Genomic DNA, 19,507 nt, shown 5'->3' with positions numbered 1-19,507 from the left:
GTGCAAAAAATCGAATGTTATACCCGTTTGAAAAATGTAACTGGGAAAATGAATTTCAATATTATTTCAGTCTCAAGAAATTAAAAATATATGTTGAAGAAATCAAAAATAATTTTTAAAACCACTTATGGAATATTTTTATTATAGTTTTAGTTTGAATATGGGTCTTGGTTCCATTTAGAACATTCAGAAAGTTCCACAAAGTATATATTTTAAATTTATTAAATTATATATATCAATATAAGCACAGATCAAATTTATTAAAATTATTTTAAAGTTTACCATCAATAAACTATCGCCATCGACTACCGCTGCATTTTGACATTCCGTCACTTTTCGTTGTGAAATTTTCACCACTAAGACGGTCACACTGAAGCGCGGGAAAGCCGTCAGCTGTCATCACAGATTTTGCGAGCAAAGAAAGCGAAGAAATTCCGATAAATAAAAGAAGAATAAAGCCTTGAAAGTAGACGAATCTTAGTCAAATTATTACAAACCTAATCATTTAATATTGTACAACGAACTACAACTGTTAGTAGAGTGTTTAGCAGGTGTATTTCATCAAAGCACGTAAGTCCTGCTCGCAACAGAAGTAGAACCAGCGGAAAAAAGCGCGCCGTCGTAGGCGTCAGGAAAAACTCGATCTTGTATATTTTCCAATCCGCGAAGTACAGTCATGGCCAAGGTGCACATCACCAATGTGGTGGTGCTGGACAATCCGAGCAGCTTCTTCAATCCCTTCCAGTTTGAGCTGACGTTCGAGTGTATCGAGGAGCTGAAGGAGGACCTGGAGTGGAAGATGATCTACGTAGGCTCTGCGGAGTCTGAGGAGCATGACCAGGTGCTTGACACAATTTATGTGGGTCCGGTGCCAGAGGGACGACACATCTTTGTTTTCCAGGCGGATCCTCCAGATGTCAGCAAAATACCGGAACCTGATGCAGTGGGCGTCACCATTGTCTTGCTCACCTGCTCCTATCGTGGCCAAGAGTTTGTCCGCGTGGGCTACTACGTAAACAACGACTATGCAGATCCGGAGATGCGCGAGAATCCGCCCCCGAAGCCATTATTTGACAAACTGACGCGCAACATCCTGGCCAGCAAGCCGCGTGTCACCCGCTTCAAGATCAACTGGGACTACGGCCACATCAACGGGAACGGGAACAGCCATGATGACGAAATGGTAACAGATGGACCGTCCACATCGGAGGTGGCATCTGTTGTCGTTGCCCATCCGGAAGACGACAACAGTCTGGCCATGCCCATCGAAAATGGGATCAAAGCCCTGAACGAGAACTCAAACTCATTGGCCATGGAATGTTGAGAGCTGCCGGCAGTCCAAACTATGACCACACCTATACACACAGCCTCTCACTCACACAAACACACGCTGCTATGGTCGACGACTTGGCAGAATCCCCGATTCAGACACACGTAGTACTCCTCGTCCCCTTATTTAAGTAACTAATTATAAAAGGAAACAAATAAATATATATGTATACATTAAATTAATTTTTAAACTGTGAGTTTTCTTTGTTATCTTTGAATAGTTATTTACCTTTAATAAATCTTAATAAGATGATTGCCTTTATTGACGCTTTCCAAAAGTACAGTTTATTGTGGTCAGAAACATTGTTAACCTGTACCTAAAATTTCCCAAACCAAAAGTTGAATTTCATTTAAAATATCGATGTCTGAAGATTCGAACATTTTTGGCAGCAAATGAAAGGCTAGAGAAGATATGTATGTATGTACAACTTAGCATTACATACATATGTAGATATGAATTCTATCCAAAGTTTCTTAGAATTTCTATAAATATGTAGGCGGTTTGAATTCAACTCAATGTTGTTAGAGGGAAATTATGTAACACCTCGGACTATTCGACATTTTGGTTGAATGGTAAAAGTATTATATAAACCGAATAAAAACATTTAACTTATTTCGTCAAATAATTAAAACCGGTGCCGATAATTCCCTTAACCATTTAAATAAGTCTTTCGAGATGCGATCATTATTCCCAAATACATTAATTATACACTATCCTATTATATATTATCCTCACTATCACTACCACTAAATGTAAAATGATTTCCTTCAAAATAAAGTAGGTATCAGTTCATCCTTTCTGGAATATTCATTTAAAATTCTAGTAAAACGAAAACTGAAAAAAGTGGAAAATTAGTTTTGTACTAAATTCGATTTTAAGACATCCCAGGATGCCGATCAGTCAACAGGAACCGCACCGTTTGGCCAGCACGCCAAGTTGTTGTCCTGTGTTCTCGAAGAGTCACACGAGCAACACGTGGGTATTACTCTGAAATTGGGCGGTTCTCGAAAACTGATCCATGTTCCTGATTGCCCCTAGATATCATAGCTACACTGATCTGGATCTGAAACGATCTTCCAGGGACGAGCTTAGCTGCGATCACTGGCAGTTCTGTGAGAAAGTTCCCAATCGCTCTGAAGTGGAGGCTGACTCCTTAGGCAGTACTGTGGGTCTCGTCTGCTCGAATACTACCTTGAATAATCCCTGCGGAAGTTCTCCGATGCAGCAGGTGGCGAATGCCGTAAATTTCGCCACCTATCTGAAGGCTTTTGCCTTAATATATGTTCTGCCGGAAGTGGATTGGACTGAAGAGAAGATAGACATGTTACTAGCCGAGGGCAGTGACTTATTCCGAGCTAGCTCAAAAATAGAACAAGGAGAGGCTAACGGAGAGGAAAACAAGTTGATCGGGCCGGAAATTTACACCGACGAGGAAAAGAGAATAAAGAGGAATTTTAATCTTGAAGGACACGCGTTTACTTTGGCTCTGGAACCTCGTTATGGGGGGGTTGGAACGAAACCCAACGAGCAGCAACCCCCGCATACCATCAATAATTTAAGAGCCGTCCTGCAGAATTTCTTCAAGTCCAGTCGGTACTGCCTCCTTTTGACCCGAGTTGGCCACCTACTCATCTGGCGGCGCAGAAAAGTTTTCTTTGTCTTGGATGTAAAGGGAAGAAACAAGGATGACCTGGTGGCGGTCAAGAATAACGGTGTGGCCATGCTTGTTTGCTTGAAAACCTTGGACAATGTTGTCCATCTGGCGAGCAACTTGAGTGACATTTCTCCCAAAGATGAGTTCTGCATTCGAGAACTGGTGGTTGTGCGTTTGGAGACACCCGATGGGCGCATTTACATGCGCGACACTAAGCACCGATCCATCGATTTCAAGGTTGTAAACAAAAGCTATGCCTATCTAAAGGCCACTCTCCATCTCTCGCTGAACCACAATGTACCGGTAAGGAATCGCAGCAGCTTGATGGTGGCCGTTGGCTCAATCCTGGCCAGCAAAATCGATCATCCTGCCAATTGGGACATCAATATGTTGGATCGTTTAATCAGCTATGGAGTGGAGCTATGCCGCAGTTGCTGGTCAGATTGTTTGAGGGATCGACGCCCCATTGATCTGGACACATTTCCCACACAACTTCGAATGGGACAATATGTGCTTGAACTGAAGCTGATCCCGAATGTGAGGGCAGGGCACTGGAAATGTGGCGTCCGAATCGCTGGAACAGACTTTGAAGCCCACATCTCGGAGGCTCTCAAGGAGTTTCGGAACTTGGTGTTTCAGATCAACAACCAGATGTATGCTATCTGGATCAAAGATGGCTTCTACTACCTCCTCGATCCCTACAGACACACTATTTTGGGCACCCATGTTATGGAGGACAAGGCCGAAGGCTCTAAGTGGGCCACGGTGCGCATGTTCAGCGATCAGCTGACCATGCTCAGTGTGTTCCACCAGTTGCTGAGGGAGTCCAACAGACAGTCGGCCTACTATCTGCACGTGGTGCGTATTCGTAATCTTGCCGAATGTCCAGAGGGATTTGCCTTGGCTCCACTGCCTGAGGGAGTGGAAAACTACGACGTGAAGTCCTTGAACGAGCCCATCCTGTTTAATGAACAGCAAGGAGTGGGTGTCTGCGATAAATCTCTGGCGAATATTAGCGACTACGAGGATGATATAATTAGCCGCACGGAGGCTGAACTCGACATTGAGAAATTTCGACTATTCGACGAAGGAGAAAGGGATGTGGAGTGTGAAATGTGCGAGGAGTGTGAGTTCGAGGATGATTCCTTAAAGAGATCGAAATTCAAAATGGCCACTTTGAAAAAGGAGCAGCAGAAGAGAAAATACATTGGAAGCTTCCTTAAACAAAATGATCAGGGGAAGATTGAAATGGAAATCTATGGAATGAATAAAAAATATGAGGGACACACCAGGCCTACATCAAAAAAAGAAATATTCAGAAAGAGTTCTAGACAGACAGGTGGTAGATCAAACAGTCATTCCCCTGTTAAGACCACTCTACCATCTACCTCTAAAGAACAATCACGTCCAAACAGGTCAGGTTCCAAATGTAAAGATGTATCCCCCAGCAGGCTAACGAAAAAATCTGTAAAGCTCCCCAGGGAAACTGGCGGCATGCTGTCCAGCCATTCTCCCGTTAAGCCACCTGTACGATTCAGATCTCAGGAAGTGCTATCTACTGGCAGCAGTATTAAGCAAAACAATTCTCCAGAACGTTCAGGATCTAGAGAAGGGTCTTCTGGAAGAATGGTAAAAAAGGATGTAAAAACCACTCGACAAACTGGAGGCATGTCACCAAGAAATTCTCCTGCGAAGTCCCCCACACGCTCAAAGTCTACAGATCGGTTGCCACCTGGAAGGATTATCAAGAAAAATATAAAATCTCCCAGGGAAATGGGCCGAAGATCTTCCAACAGTTCTCCTTCCAAGTCCCCTGCACGTGCCAAGTCCAGACACAAGACAATTCCTGGAAAGATGGCTGTTCCTTCGCCCAAAGTGGCGAAAGCCAAAGAGGAAATCGTACCAGCTATTGCCCCCAAACGCACCAACGATGCAAGCAGAAAAAACACCATGGACAACCTGGTGGTCAGAAAGACACCAATTGAAATGGACGGAGAGTCTCCATACAAAGCCGTAATGCTCATAACAAAAGCCCCCACAAAAAAGCCCACTCTGAAAGATGCAAAAGATATAGTCTTACCACAGAGTAGTATACTCCAAAAAGCCGTAGCTGGATCCTATGGTCTTGGAGTGGCTCCTGTGGCCACCGCTCACCTAAATACACCCGTTGTCTCGGATTTCGTCCGACAATTAGACGAAGTAGAGACGGCTGATAGGAACCCCACGGAAGATGTTCAAAATGTGGAGGAAACAACTGAACGCCCTATAGAGGGCTCATACGGTGGCGCGGAAAATCATACGGGGGAAAACGACTGCCAAGCCTCACTGCTCAGATTTCCCGGATTTAATCGGGTGCCTCAGCGCTTGGCCGTCGCAGGGTCCGAGAGTGGAACCATGGAGAGCCTTACCAAATTGCTGGGCACCGCTTTCAAGGTGGCCAATCGCGTGCTTACGATGACTCCGTGGGGCAACTACATTGTCTTCAGGCATCGCCACAACCGACCAGACTCGGTGGCCACGTGGTTTTACCTGTTCGATGGCTGCACCTGCGATTTCGATCGCTTTCGATACCTAGATCTCTCATGTGGCACAGCCGGCTTGATCGCCTTTCGGAAACAATCGGAGGTGGTGTGCCACATTATCGATTCGCGGGAGGAAAAGGCCCTACAGATGCTACACAACACCTTGGCGGATCCTCCCCATGAAAGGATGCAAAAGCTGTTGGCTCGATGACACCCGTCTAGATCTACTGTTCAAGTTTTATTTGGATAGAATCAAATCTTGAGTAAACCAAAATTTTGAAGAAACTAAATTCAAAGCAATAGGTTTTTACAAGTTTTCCCAATAAAGACGATCAGACCGAATTCCGTAGCGTTCTTACATATTTTCATTTTATTATTATTGCTAGTTCGTATGAGTCGTTAAAATTAAACTTAATATGGAGTACATTTACATAATGTAGAGAAAAGTCGCGCACGAAGAAACGACATATCTTACGAAGCTAAACATCCAACTAGTGTGTAAATATATAGAATATATATATGTATGTATGTATATAGAATTATATTAAATTTGTATTTCGTTTTGCAGCGTGTGAACGATTTCCAGAAGGGCGAAACGTATTTGACAAAATATATAGTTATCTGCTCTATAAGTTGTCTATAAGGTCTAGAAAGCGCTCCTGGCCTTATCATAGCCGCGGTTAAATCTACCAGTTTGTTATTTCATTTATCCAAAACATATTATCTTTTTTTGTGTTTGCTTTAAGGCACTGAAGCTTGGAATTTTGTGCATGTAGAAAGTAAGATTTTTCGGTTTATCGCTAGTTTCCCGCATAAATGGAAAACTTACATTCGATGCGTCTATAAAACTAAACGTACAATGCACTTCATAAAAGCGCTCTTCTATCAAGATTCTAGCAAATTTTGTTTTATAAAAAATATCCCTGACTATTTTCCCTCTTCCCTTTCATTACTGATTAATGCCTGAGGCCAATTCTATTTCTTGTTGCTTTGTAGTTCGGTTTTTGTGGGAGCGTTTGTTGGATTTCCTTTTGTGTTCTGGTTCAAGCTCTTAATATCAAAACATAAACTATACTTAATGACTTAAACTACATATACAATTGGGGCATTTTTTAAATATATTACAAAGGCAGCTCTCTAAGGACAAGAATAATAGTAATATGAACTAGGAGTAATGCGAAATTATATTTAGCAAAATAGGAAATGCATGTGATACGAGTACGACACGAATTAAGATTGCCCCTAACCCAAAAGGTATATTGGAAATGAAACCTCCGAAACGGTCAACGCTCGGAGAAAATCTTCCACTTACACATGTACATATAAATTAGAGGAGTTACAGATCTGGACATGAACATAGATAATACCATACAATTTGGGGCGATTTCTCGTTGAGTATATAAGAGATAGTTTTTGCTGCGTCACGCGGACAACTCTAGTTTCGGGTTTAGTTTAGGAGTTCTTACTTAGGCTAAATAACGTACAAGGTTAAACCATATTGACGGCACCATCAGCCTCAAAAGTAGGTATGGATATAATATCGCTGCTGCGCACTGCGCCCATTGGCAGAGCTGGGCCCTCAATCGTGGTGTTTGCCGCCCGATTTCCCTGCTCCTCGTCGCTGGAGTCACTTGAATCCTCTTCGGGTTCGCTGTAACTGTTGGTTGAGGTGGGTGTCGCCTGAGTTTTCTTCATATCCGCAATATCGGTATTGCTCTCTAGTGTCGAGTGCTGACTGGAGGGCGAGTGACTGTACTCGGAGGTGTTTTCCTCCTCATCGGAGACAATCACCACATTCCGCTTGTGGATGGCAATCTTCTGAGACAGTGGAGCCTTGTAGCTGCGGCGGGGTCGCATTCCTCGAGCGATGGGTAGCCGTCCAAAGCTTATAAGGGGAAATAGTTTACATTACCTATACTGCCAACAAATATTGAACAAAATCTTCTTCTGCACTTACCTCCTTCTTCTAAGGGCGTATTTGTAGTCTGTGGTTTCGCCTTCCTCATCCGACCAGCTTTCTTGTTCATGGGACTCGCCGTTTGCATTAGAGCTGCCGTTTGGATTATCCCCTAGTGGGTGCTTCCGCCGTTTGCTCTGCGTGCTGCTGCAACGACTCAAGCAAGGACTGTTGGAGTTGTCCCGGAGTTCTACAGGCGAGGCTCCTCCATTGCCATTCTCCGTGTTGCTGTTGGAATTCGTGTTTGACTGAATGGACAGGCGGTTCTCGTTAATGAATTCGATGACTTTGCGGCCCAATCGCTCCAGGTTTTCGTTGTCGCTGCAGCATTCGGTCATGTCCAATCTTTCGTTGCTGTTCATCACATCGTCGATTAGCTGATCGGGGCTAGAGCAGGCATCCTGATAGGTTAACTCGCTGGTACTAAGAGAGTTACCATTCGACGGACTAGCAGGGTTCTGGACGCCAGCAGCGGATGACGTGCTTCCACTTCGAGCCCTCGCCTGTGCTTGAGCAATTTTCTGTACCCTTTGCAGTTGCAGAGGCAGTTGGCGATGATTCGGAACCGGCACATCGATGGGGTGTGATCGCGGAGCCTCTGCGCTTGGACTTATATCTGTTTCACTGACATCCATGGCATCCGTTTGCGTTTGCCTTTCCACGAGCTGCACTTTTCGGTTCTCCGGTTCGCTCTGGTAGCGACGATCTCGCGTAGGACTGTATTTGGGTGGAGCACCAAAGGATCCAGAGCCGTTGCGTCGATGCCGGAAGTTCTTTTTGTTGGGCATGGTTCCGCCAATGCCGCTTCCTGGGATTATGTTGGCGAGATACGATTTGGGCTGGCAATTGCTGTCCAGTTGGGCATATAGGACACACTTCACAGGCGACTGCAAAAGGAAAGAAAATGGTTAACAACCAACATTTACCGCCGTTGCCAATTTTAATTCTGTAAATTCCTCGCCAGTACTTCTTAAACTTAAATCTTAAAATTTTGAGCAATCAGTAATGAATAATGTAATATTAATCTTGTGTTTTATTTAACAAAAGAAACGGATAAACAATGCAGTAAATGCAAATACGTTGTTTTTTCTAACAACAATAAAACGTTGATTTATTGTACAATATCGACTACTTCATTCGTCGAACGGTAAGTGTGTAATTAAAATCAATTAAATTGGTAATAGTCTTTATTTCATACCTCTGGCGTAGTCTCTGGATCTGGCGTAGTTGATTGTTGTTGAATGCCCGCTGGAGGAGCGTTCAGTCGTCGGCGATAGTGTTGCATTTTTCTGAGTGTATTTCCCAAACGACGCGTCGGTTTATAGCCACTACCAGGAAGCTTCCGTTCACGTCTAAGCGTTATGTTAGAGGTTAAATAAATTCAACTTTCTTAAGAGCTACATTGTACTTACTCTGCAATTTCCTTCTCCTTCTCCTGTAACTGGGACATGCACTCGCTGAGCTCGAAGAAGAGTTGGTTTGTCTTCTGCAGCTTATCCTCGTACACCATACGGATATCCTGGGCATGTCGCCACTCTGCCGTACGCCTCTTAATCAGATCCTGCTCATACTTGTGTATGCTAGTGCCATTCTGGGTTATTTCCTTCAGGTGCGAGCGCACCTCCTCCTTCCACGACTTTTGCGTCTCGAAATATTGCTTCTCCGTTTTTCGTAGAAGTTCCGGGCCGGCGATATCCAAATGCGAAAGAATCTGTCGGAAGGAAGGACGATTGGTGTGTTTGCTTTTCCAGCAGAGCTTGACGAGCAGCTTGAATCCCTCCGGACAGGTGCTCGGAACCAACAGCTTAAGTGAGTTATTGCCCACACCCCAGATAATGGCCGATGAGTCCACATCCTTATAGGGTATCTCGCAGGTAAGCATTTCCCAGAGCACGACGCCGTACGACCAGATGTCTACCTTCTCTGAGCACGGTTCATTCCGGATCACCTCCGGTGCCATCCAGGCCACTGTGCCAGCGAAGCTCATCTTGGTGCTGATCTCGTTCCATTCGCGACACGTTCCAAAGTCGCTGATCTTCACCACCTCATTTGTACTAATCAGTATGCTAGATAATAAATACACCAATTAATATTATGATTCTTTGTTGATGTTTTTATCACTAACTTGGGACTCTTTAGATCTCTGTGTATGATCTTGTGGGAATGCAGATACTGCATGCCCAGGGCAATCTGTTTGGACCAAGAAACCAAACGGGACGGCAACATAACTTGCTCCTCCTTCAGAATATTCTGCAAAGGGCCATATGGACAGAACTCCATGATGATGCAAAATACCGGAGATTGTGTGCAAACTCCTCTGCGAAGGTAAACAAATTTTACATTTATTCACTAAATGCCATTAAATAAAAAATATTAAATATTAAAAAAGTTTTTAATGGTGCATATAAACCACGAATTTAATTTGTATTTATACTGATAAAAACGATTCTCAGAATTTATTTTGTCAACATAATTTAGATAAATAAATAAATGTACATTTTAATTTCTGCTGTATTTCGTATACAGTCTAACCTCTTGATGAGTAGTTTTATTAAGCATTTTAATTTATTTTGTTTGCAAAAGATTAGCAAGTGCGAAACAAAAAAGAAAAATTTTAATTTATTTTTGAAGTAAAGAAGAGGCATAATTTGATATTTTATTTGCAATTGTGAAAATAGTATTTTTGAAAACGTCATTTATATTTTATTTTAGTTCATAGATGCATTATATCTTTTATACTCACTTGAATTTAATAATGTTCTCATGATCAAGCTTCCTTAGATGCTTGATGTCCGTTTCCTTAAGTTCCTTTACCTTCTTGACGGCCACAATCTCGTTCTTCAGCTTGCCACTGAAGACCGCTCCCTGTGCCCCGCTTCCAAGCCACTCCAACTCCGTGATAGACTCAAAGGGAATTTGCCAGTCCTCGCTCCGTTGACTCTTCACTTCGATCACACCCGACTTTCCGATGAACGAGAGCACGGGCTTCATGCATCCGAGTAGCCCGTACATCCAGCTGATTGGCTTATCCGGATGCCCAAAAGCTGCTGAAGCTCCTCCCACATGAGGTGGCCACCGCTGTTGGCACGTGTTTTCCGCACTGCTGTCGGTGATCTCCGCATAGTTGTTGTGATGCTGCATCCGGGGCGGAGAGTCTAGATCCGGGGACTTAAAGGGTAGATCTGTGGTGGCGAGACCCAGGTGACCGAACTCATCTTGCAGGCAAGCCATGCTTGGGAAAAATAAGAAAAATATATACTTATAAATAAAAATACTTATAGTTTTATGTACCTGAATAAAAGCTTATATACATTATAAGATTTACAAAATCGGTTTTTAAGAACTCTTAATTTTATTTCAGATTTCTTCTTATAGAAATATGAATGAAACTTTTTCCTAAATAAATTTACAATCATCTATAATTATGCCTGTTCAAAAGTTGAATGAGTATGCGAATTTAAAAGTAAAGTCTGAGTAAAAAACAACTAAAAGGAATTCTATGGTCAAAAAAAATAAAATTATTATTATTTTAATATATAATTTGTAATTATTTAAGTAGTCTTGTCTTTGAGATGTTTTTTGGTGAGTTTCGACTTAACAGACGTAACAGTCACAGAATAGGAGTACGTCACTCCAATTATGAGAGCCGGAAAGGATGATAAAAAAATTTGAATTTTAGTAAAAAGTTCCGGATTCAAAATTGGAAAAGTTCGGAAGAACGTGGCGTAAAGTTGATTCATAGTTAAATAAGTTGTGTTTATTATATAGATTTTTCTAGCTTTTGCAGTTTCAGTGAAATTTTTAGAAGCCTTTTTTGTTCCTGCAAACTATTATCTCTTTTCGTAATTCACTCAACACACAATAATCTTTTTGGCCCAGAAACAATTCCTAACTATTTAATAATAAGAAAATAAGGAACACTATGTTAAAAAAATAAAAAATTACCATTTCGCAGGATTGTCGTGCAATTTTAATATTAAAAATAAGACTACTATAAATATAACATAATAATAACTATCATATTCGAACTCTACCCTTTGAAAATTTCCATACAACAGGGTAAGCCCATCGAAAATTGCTTAGAAGTGGTTTGATTTTCTACACAAAACGAAGGGGGTTTTTTAACAAAAATTATATTTTACAACATGATGGGCGCCATTATTATCAACTACAATTTTTCTTCAGGTTATCTATCCATCCAAACAGTTTGCTATAAAATCGATTTGCTATATCGATGTTTTTGGTAAAGTGATATTAAAATCAAACTACACTCAAACTACAGCATCATCAAAGTCGCAAAAGCCATTTATTGTCAGTAAACCTTTCATATGATAATCAAAGTGCTTTTCGCGATTTCTATGTTTACACACGCCATAATCATCATTTTTCTTGCTGACTAAGAGGAGCACCAAAAGTTGGAACTTTGATAAAGACAAGACCGTGCAAATAAATATTAGAAAAGTGATCGCTCGAATTTCAGTGCTTCTCATATACACATAGTACGTAAAAGAGCCTTCCTGTTGGAATTTGTGTTTGCTTTTTTGTCCGATAAGATAAACATACGCGGGACAATGGACATTGGGAGGGGAGGGGTTGGCGTGCAAAAGCGGCAGCAGGTGAAAAAACATTTATCATTTATCACTGCCAGAATGGCAATAAAAACCACAACAACTCCGAGTAGAAAGTCTGATAGGCGAAATCACCTGCTGTAAACTAACACTTAACACTAACACACTAACACTATGCCTATATATATATATATATATATACCTACATACATATGTATATGTATGAAGCCATCTACCGTTCTTTTCTGATTTTTATTTGGCATTAGTAACTAGAGATGAGCACGTGACTCCATGATTATGCAAATATCGGTAACAGGTTAAAATCTTCATTTCTTAATTATCAATGCAACGAAAATCATATATAAAACTTTGTAAATTTACATTGCTTGAAAGGCATGAAACCAAAGACAAAATCATATCTTTTATACAAATGGATGTAAGATCTTTATCAGAACCACTAGAACGGAGAGTTAGAACGTCAAGTTTCCGTTACCATAAGAGTATATACATATGTACATACATATGTATGTACTTATATTAAGCAAGCTGTTTTTAGTAATATCTGGCATGGATCCCACAAACCGTCACACTCCCAACAAGTAGCTAAACATACGTACATAGATATAGATATAGATATATTCCTAAGCAGCAAAGCAAGATTCTTTTTCAATTACGTTGTTATAAACAAATTTTTCGTAAGTTATCTCGGGAGATTCGATTATCACTTTCAGTAAACTCAATAACCTGATTGTTCGTGTCACGAAGATGGCACATCTACCTGTTGATCATCAGTAACACAAACACAAATAAGAATCTGAGTACCGTTCTTTGCATTGTTTTTGGCAATATATATTCGTCTTGCTTGCACGCGGTTGGCGGCACCCGCAGTGCAAATGTCAAAAACCTTTCGTTTATTTATGAATTTGTGAAAAAGCATTAAATTCCGTCACCAAATATTAATTTGCGAGCCAAGCACGTTTTGACCTTTGGCTTACGGTTCATAGAACGCAGATTTGGCCGCGTCTTCTTATTTCTTTCTTTTGCATAGGTCAGCGGTGAATATGTGAGATTCTGTGACTCAGTGCATCTTGAGATACTTTCGTGGGTGCATGTTTTACCTTTTTTCTTTGGTGATGATCATGTCGGGTGGCTCATTGTGGCTAAAAAATGGTATGGTGTAGACCATGGTTAATTTGTCTTTCTTTTCCTTGTGTTTTTGTTTGCTTTTGTAATTAGTTGTCGCGCACTAAGAATTTCATTCATTCATGCGACGCCGCGACTGCATTAATGCAAAATTTTACGCTCGTTTTTCGACCGACAGCTTTTTTTGTATTTTGTTTACGCACTGAGCCAACAACAAAAGTTGGCTAACTTTTGATTAAAAGTTCGTGCCAAGCACCAACAGCCACCAAAACAACAACAACAAACGGTTTTTGTCGTCCGATGTATAATAATAAAAAAATGACGTCAAGGTAAGTTGGTATGGTTTTTTGTCGTCGTTAATTACAAGAAAAAAGAGGCGTACGAAGCGCGTAACACTTTCGTTGGCGGTTTTTCAAGAGTGTTGGTTATTGGTTTAAGGGGGAAAAGTGTAATAATTTCACGTATTTCGCACAACTGCGTCACACCACCACACAGACAACAATTGCAAACTGATTTGCCGATAAGCAGCACTTTTTGTTATTGTGCATCTCACAAACACACGAACGAAATTTAAGATAGGCTCGCGAAATTCACGCGCAAAGAGCGACCGCCAGAAACGATTGATTTTCGCCAACTAAATCGCAACTCGCGAGCGGGAGCATAGTGGCCAAGCTCCGCATTATCAGTTTTAGCAGCACACACTTAAAAAACATAATCTTAATTGAAATGTGTTGAATTGTTAATTATATTTTTTTTCGCTTATTAATTTAATTAATTATTATGTAATAATTTTTATATTTATTAAAACAAGATCATTATTATTAAAAAAAAACTTTTTTAAACCAATTTGTTTAAGTGTAGGCTTTGGATGGTGCTCTCGCCCGCTCTCTGTTCAACTCCCACTCTGCTCTCATATGCTGTTATCACTCAGCATTGTTGTTGCTAAACTGACCGTATTCCTCATGGCCTGTATCAGATGGCCGGTAATGGAGGTATGCCCTAAGCCATACTGTCTTTTGGTCACACTAAAAACCTGTTTCTATGGCGGGGACCACATGATCGAAACACAAGCGCAGGCGAGTGGTAAGCATGCTGTAGGTGCGAATGCGCGTGTATGAGTGTGCGACTAGGAAGTTTCTCAGCTGCGCCCCCCGCAATCTAAATTCTCCACTTCACTAACAGTGAATACCGCTTAAGACAAAAACAACAGTAGGAGGCGTACAACTCATTTTTAGGGATTTTCCCTAAATTATCGCTTGATAACAATTTCTTAAAATATGTATTTGGGTTAATCATAAAAACATTATTAGAGAAAATAATTTAGAGTTTACAATGATCATAAAACGAATATATGTATATCCTAACTTTAAACTTTAAAAAAATTTCGGATATGTCTCAATTTTTTTATTGAGAATTTATAAAAGTATCTTATTATATTAAGAGTTTTTAGTTTTGTCAATAATGAAAATTAGTTTTAATGATTATATTTACTATAATCTTAAGTTTAATACTTTATAAAACTGGGAGAAATTACAGGAAAAGTATCCATTAGTGTTTTTACGGCCATTGTCTATTGTGCCCACTTTTTATTATTTCACCACAGGATTTTTTTTCAACGTGTTTCTAAACGATATTGTACCGCTTTTTTGGGGTTTTTGCACCAATTTTTTATTAAACCTAACCAGATTGAACAGGGAATTTGTCTAAAGTTTCCTCCATTTTAGGGAAATGGAGTTCTATATCTAGTAGGTTAATTTTTCGTCGAGGTCACTCAATGACAGTTTTAATGGCTGTTGATCATTCAACCTGTTAAATACTTTAATGCATTTTGGTTACTTGAGAATTACATAAATGTTGTTTACAGTGTGCCGTGAAGGTTGATTACCCCGCTTAATTAAGCACGATTTTGCGGAATTCTCTTGAAATATTAATGGAAAATATAAGTTAAATTTATTTCACTGAACCACGTCGTGTATTTTTTAGTTTTTTTGTTTAGCGAATGCTAAATATTTATTTCGGATGTCTATGAAGTTATTTAAATTTAACAAATATTAGTTTCTATTGCCTATGAAGATATCAATCTATCTTTAAAGTTGTATCAAAGTGTTTAATGTGTGTTAATGTAAGTTTTGAAAAAGGATATCTGACTTATTTGTTTTTGCTGTCTATAACTGCTTATTAACTTTCACATCATATTCAGAAAAGCGGGACTCACCTTCTTCTCAGATTGTCCGTTTGATCTAGCGAGAGATTGGGACTGCTGCCATGGTGTCGCCTCCGTCCGTGAAGTTGTTGTTGCTGCCGCGAGGCAGCGGTGGAGACATTGACCAGATCATCTCGACTTTTGCTCAGACTGTCACTGAACGGTTGCATTGTCCAGGATTGTGGAGTGGTATTTTCGGGTGGTTCTATATTCGATCCTTACGACATTCTGGTCAAAACGGGGTTGCTATATTAAGATACCACGAAAATTAATCAATTTCTGTCGTCAGGGGATTCCCTTTTTGTTCACCCACACAAACACACACACGCGCATTAACTTGTAATCTTTTATCAATGAATGGCGAAAATCAATGAGAAGCAAACGACGTCAAACGGCAAAAGGCGCAGGATATATGTACGTGCTGGAGAGCGAACAAGATAGCAGTAGCACCCACGCAAAAAGAAACACTCACACAAGTCTACGAACGAAAGGAGAAAGATCGATTATTGCACTTGCCAATTATTCACTTTGCATTCTGTTTAAATGTTATTTTTCTTTCACTTTCAAACTGCAGGCCGAGCTATTTTTATGATGCCTTTAAATGGCGAATTACACAAAGAATAAGCGCTCAGATACAAGCTCACATACAGGTATTCTTTCTTGTTTGTACACAGAAAAAAAGATCATCTGATTAATATAAAAATAGGTTCAAATCCCACTGCTATATAATGCTATAATTCATTAGACTAAAATATAGTTCTTTTTTTACTTCGAATTACAAATTATAAGTTTATCAAAGGCCATATCATTCATAAAATCATGTTAGATGTCATCCTCTTTTCTTTCTGTGTATAATTCGACTTCTTCGTTGTTCTTTTTATTTTTTTGTATTTAACTTGGCCAAAGCTAGAACATAACAAAAACAACACACTGAAATATTGCCACACACACACACACTAGTGCACTTTTTTCGCTACTGCTGTGCTCTTCTCTCCCACCAAGTCTGGACCTCTCGCTTGCACCCACGGCGGAAGCCTTACAGCGCAGCTTTGTGCTGTTGCTGCTTCTTCTTCATCATCCACTGCTGCCTTTTGCTCGCTCTTTCGCTCTTTTGGCCAAGAAAATCAATATAAAAATTCTTGTATTTGCACATTTTTCACACACTTTGCACACTTTTCCAGCAATTTTCTACGGGAAATTGCATTGATTGCTGTGATTCGTACTTTGATTTGGTTATTGGCGAAGAAGGTTTAATTGATTTTAGCTAGGAATCGAACAATTAAAGACTGGTTTTCTGCTTTTCTTGGGGCTCCGCAGCGTAACGCGTTTATTCCGACCAACCGTCCGCACCAAAGGTAGATATAGATACAAATAAAAAGAAAAAAACTGGCTGCTGGCTTTTGGGCCGAATCCCAATCCGCTCTCTCGTTCTCTCTCTTTTTCGGATTTCCTCCCCTGAAACCAGTTTGGAGCGCAGGTTGCACTGCGCATGTGTGCGGGAGAGAAAGAGCCATGGCCAACCACAAACCAAAAAACAAAAACAACACTGGCAAGGCACTCCGCTCTTGCCTTGTTGTTGCCGCTTGGTATTCCCCTTTTTCTCCCCCTCTTCTTCACTCATGTTGTTAATAAAATTGAAGCTGGCTTAAAAGCTGAAAAAGCTTTGGCTCGCAACATGCACGATCGTGTTTGGTGGCCAAAATTGGTTTTAGATTCAAGCTTTTCCTGAAAAGTGCGGGAAATGATAATGAAAACAATTTATTACTTTACTGCAATTTAATTTCTTTCCTTGCTTGCAACTAAACATCTAAATCTAAATCATCTAAATATTTTCTGTTATCCAATAACTGTTAAAGTTAACATTAAAGTTAAAATATAAATTAAATATATTTACGAATGGTTATCATTATTAATTTTTAGTAATACTAAAGATATTAATATTATACATTTCAATTTTATCGTATTGGGGTCGGTATACGACTTTTTAAGTTGATTCAACAATCAGTCATTTTTAAATATTAAGTGATTAAAACTAAAAGATATGTTATCATTGTAAGAATTTTCTCATATTAAAATGAATATTTTAAAAAACAAAAACAAGTGCACGTTCACTTTTGGCAATTCAAACCTCTCCAAGTACTAATCAATTATACTTTAACTAACTCGTGTAGCATTTTTATACCCGTTACTCGTAGAGTAAAAGTGTATACTAGATTCGTTGAAAATTATGTAACAGGTAGAAGGAAGTGTTTCCGACACTATAAAGTATATATATTCTTGATCAGGATCAATAGCGAAGTCGATTGAGCCATGTCCGTCTGTCCGTCTGTCCGTATGAACGCTGAGATCTCAGGAACTATAAGAGATACAAAACTGAGATTAACTATGAAGATTCTTGAGGTCCCTACGCAGCGCAAGTTTATTACAGCATCCTGCCACGCACACTCAAATCGCAAAAAAAATTGCTGAAATCTCAGGAACTATTGAAGCTAGAAAGTTGAAATTCAGAAAGTATAATCTTTAGATGCCAGCGCATCTTATAGTGGTTCGACTATACGGCCACACCCACCCAAGGCTCAAAAGACGGTTTTCGGATTTTCTAGAAAAGCTAATAACCCGGTAACTATGAGAGATAGAAAGTTCGGATTAAGCATGTAGGTTTTTATGATGCTCCCAATGCGAATTGTTTTTTTCCAATCAAGCCACGCCCACTCTAACGCCCACAAAACCCGAAAAACCAAAAATGCAAAAATCTCGAAAACTATAAAAGCTACAAAATTCTTAGGAATGCGTATTTAAGAGATGCCTCTGTAAGTTGCATCCGGCCACGCCCACTCTAACGCCCACAAACCGCGGAAAACTGTGGCGTCTATAATATTATTATGAATGCCTTCGTTCGATCTTGTGTAACTTATTTCTGTTAATATCTATCGATTTACCTAAGATATTTCAAATCGGAAAAATTTTTCGCTATTTATAAAGAAATTAAGGTTATAATGCTTCACATGGGCAGTGACGTCACTATAAGCATACTCAACATACTTCCTCTGACAATAGGTGGCGCCTTGTGAATTTCCACTAGCAAAATAATATTTAAAAATTTTCTAAAACAGTAACGGGTATCTTATAGTCGCGGCACTCGACTATAGCGTTTCCTCTTGTTTTTATTGTTTTACAGATTAAAAAATACATATTAGGTAAAAAGTTTTAAGAAATTACTTAGCGGGCTTAAAAGGAAACACATGGTAGTTTAATCATAACTGAGGTCATTTAATCATGGCACTTGTCAGCCCTTTTGTGATATTTAGAAAGCTTTAGTTCTGCATGTGCTAGCTTATCGACATTGAGCTGAGCTTGATTTAATAATAGGAATGTATTTTTGTTTAACTAAAACGAAACCGGATAAGGAGGCTTAAAATAATGGTTTTCGTTTTCATGGGGAAATAATAATATTTAATTTATGATCTGAGTTTTCAAATTTGTTTGAAAATATTTTTCAAAAACGAACTTAAGTATTAAAAAATTCAGCGTATAACTGCAGCTGACTCTCGCTTTGTATATAACTTGTATGATTAAGAGATTAAAATAATTAAATATTCTCGTTATTTCTTTAATTGTTAGGCGTAAAAACTACAAATTATAGTTGATAAGAGTCGGTAGGTCAGAAAGTGTAGTCATAGAACTCGGCATGTCACCAAAGAATTTTTATCAAGATCAAAGCTGTGAAAACAGCGACTCTGGATATGTGTCGATTCCCATTTTCCCTCTTCCCCCTACGTTTGCACAACAGGTAGAACCAGAAAATAAAAAAATAATGCAGCAGGTAGCATAATTTCTACATAAACAGAGATGACTCATACCCACCGAGGAGGAGGAGGGAATTCTTTGGAGACCACGAATGGAGCTCCCATACAGGGGAAGATATAATATTGATGACTCGTTTCTTTAATTTTATATTTATATAAATATTATTTTTCCGTCACAGATATTCGAAGGGTATTGAAATGAAATTATAAATACAACTATTTTATACATGAATTGAAGTATATCGAAAGATAATCATTTGTATTTTTATGAGTAGTAAAAATTCTGCATTAGTAATATTTTATTTCAGATAATAATAACAAAAG

At 39.5% G+C, this 19,507-nt stretch overlaps 3 protein-coding genes across 4 annotated transcripts; 2 read left to right on the top strand and 1 right to left on the bottom strand.

The window, feature by feature from the left end:
- Positions 1–361: 361 nt before the first annotated feature.
- LOC108108675 (histone chaperone asf1) lies at positions 362–1,512 on the top strand. The gene has a single exon (XM_017216779.2). It carries the CDS (start codon positions 677–679, stop codon positions 1,322–1,324), a length of 648 nt encoding a protein of 215 aa, XP_017072268.1. The 5' UTR covers positions 362–676; the 3' UTR covers positions 1,325–1,512.
- Positions 1,513–2,164: 652 nt separating this feature from the next.
- Positions 2,165–5,848, top strand: LOC108108756. Its single transcript, XM_017216917.2, has 2 exons — positions 2,165–2,305; positions 2,369–5,848. Exons 1-2 carry the CDS (start codon positions 2,220–2,222, stop codon positions 5,715–5,717), a joined length of 3,435 nt encoding a protein of 1,144 aa, XP_017072406.2. The 5' UTR covers positions 2,165–2,219; the 3' UTR covers positions 5,718–5,848.
- Positions 5,849–16,726, bottom strand: LOC108108755 (mitogen-activated protein kinase kinase kinase 13-B). Of its 2 annotated transcripts, XM_017216914.1 has the most exons (8): positions 16,601–16,726; positions 15,390–15,623; positions 10,207–10,695; positions 9,589–9,780; positions 8,876–9,529; positions 8,662–8,815; positions 7,464–8,350; positions 5,849–7,391 (listed from the first exon to the last, which is right to left on the bottom strand). In XM_017216914.1, the coding sequence occupies exons 2-8, from the start codon at positions 15,545–15,547 to the stop codon at positions 6,995–6,997; spliced, it is 2,931 nt and encodes a 976-aa protein (XP_017072403.1). In that variant the 5' UTR covers positions 15,548–15,623; positions 16,601–16,726; the 3' UTR covers positions 5,849–6,994. The 2 variants fall into 2 exon arrangements, with proteins under 2 accessions (XP_017072403.1, XP_017072405.1); XM_017216916.2 differs by lacking the exons at positions 15,390–15,623; positions 16,601–16,726 and adding an exon at positions 13,150–13,919.
- Between the last annotated feature and the right edge of the window lie 2,781 nt (positions 16,727–19,507).

Source organism: Drosophila eugracilis, unplaced genomic scaffold (genome assembly GCF_018153835.1).
Source record: "Drosophila eugracilis isolate 14026-0451.02 unplaced genomic scaffold, ASM1815383v1 contig_2154, whole genome shotgun sequence".
Classification (NCBI taxonomy): domain Eukaryota; kingdom Metazoa; phylum Arthropoda; class Insecta; order Diptera; family Drosophilidae; genus Drosophila; species Drosophila eugracilis.
The sequence above is the reverse complement of the archived record's forward strand: the minus strand, read 5'-3'. Positions and strand labels throughout refer to the sequence as shown.

Bases quoted from the DNA above. Each gene is read 5' to 3' on its own strand.
- LOC108108756 (XM_017216917.2), top strand. From the start codon at position 2,220: ATGCCGATCAGTCAACAGGAACCGCACCGTTTGGCCAGCACGCCAAGT. The intron at 2,306-2,368 runs GTGGGTATTACT...GATTGCCCCTAG, and splicing joins AAGAGTCACACGAGCAACAC to ATATCATAGCTACACTGATC.
- LOC108108675 (XM_017216779.2), top strand. From the start codon at position 677: ATGGCCAAGGTGCACATCACCAATGTGGTGGTGCTGGACAATCCGAGC.
- LOC108108755 (XM_017216914.1), bottom strand. From the start codon at position 15,547: ATGCAACCGTTCAGTGACAGTCTGAGCAAAAGTCGAGATGATCTGGTC. The intron at 10,696-15,389 runs GTGAGTCCCGCT...ATTTTTCCCAAG, and splicing joins ACGGACAATCTGAGAAGAAG to CATGGCTTGCCTGCAAGATG. The intron at 8,816-8,875 runs GTAAGTACAATG...CATAACGCTTAG, and splicing joins AAGGAGAAGGAAATTGCAGA to ACGTGAACGGAAGCTTCCTG.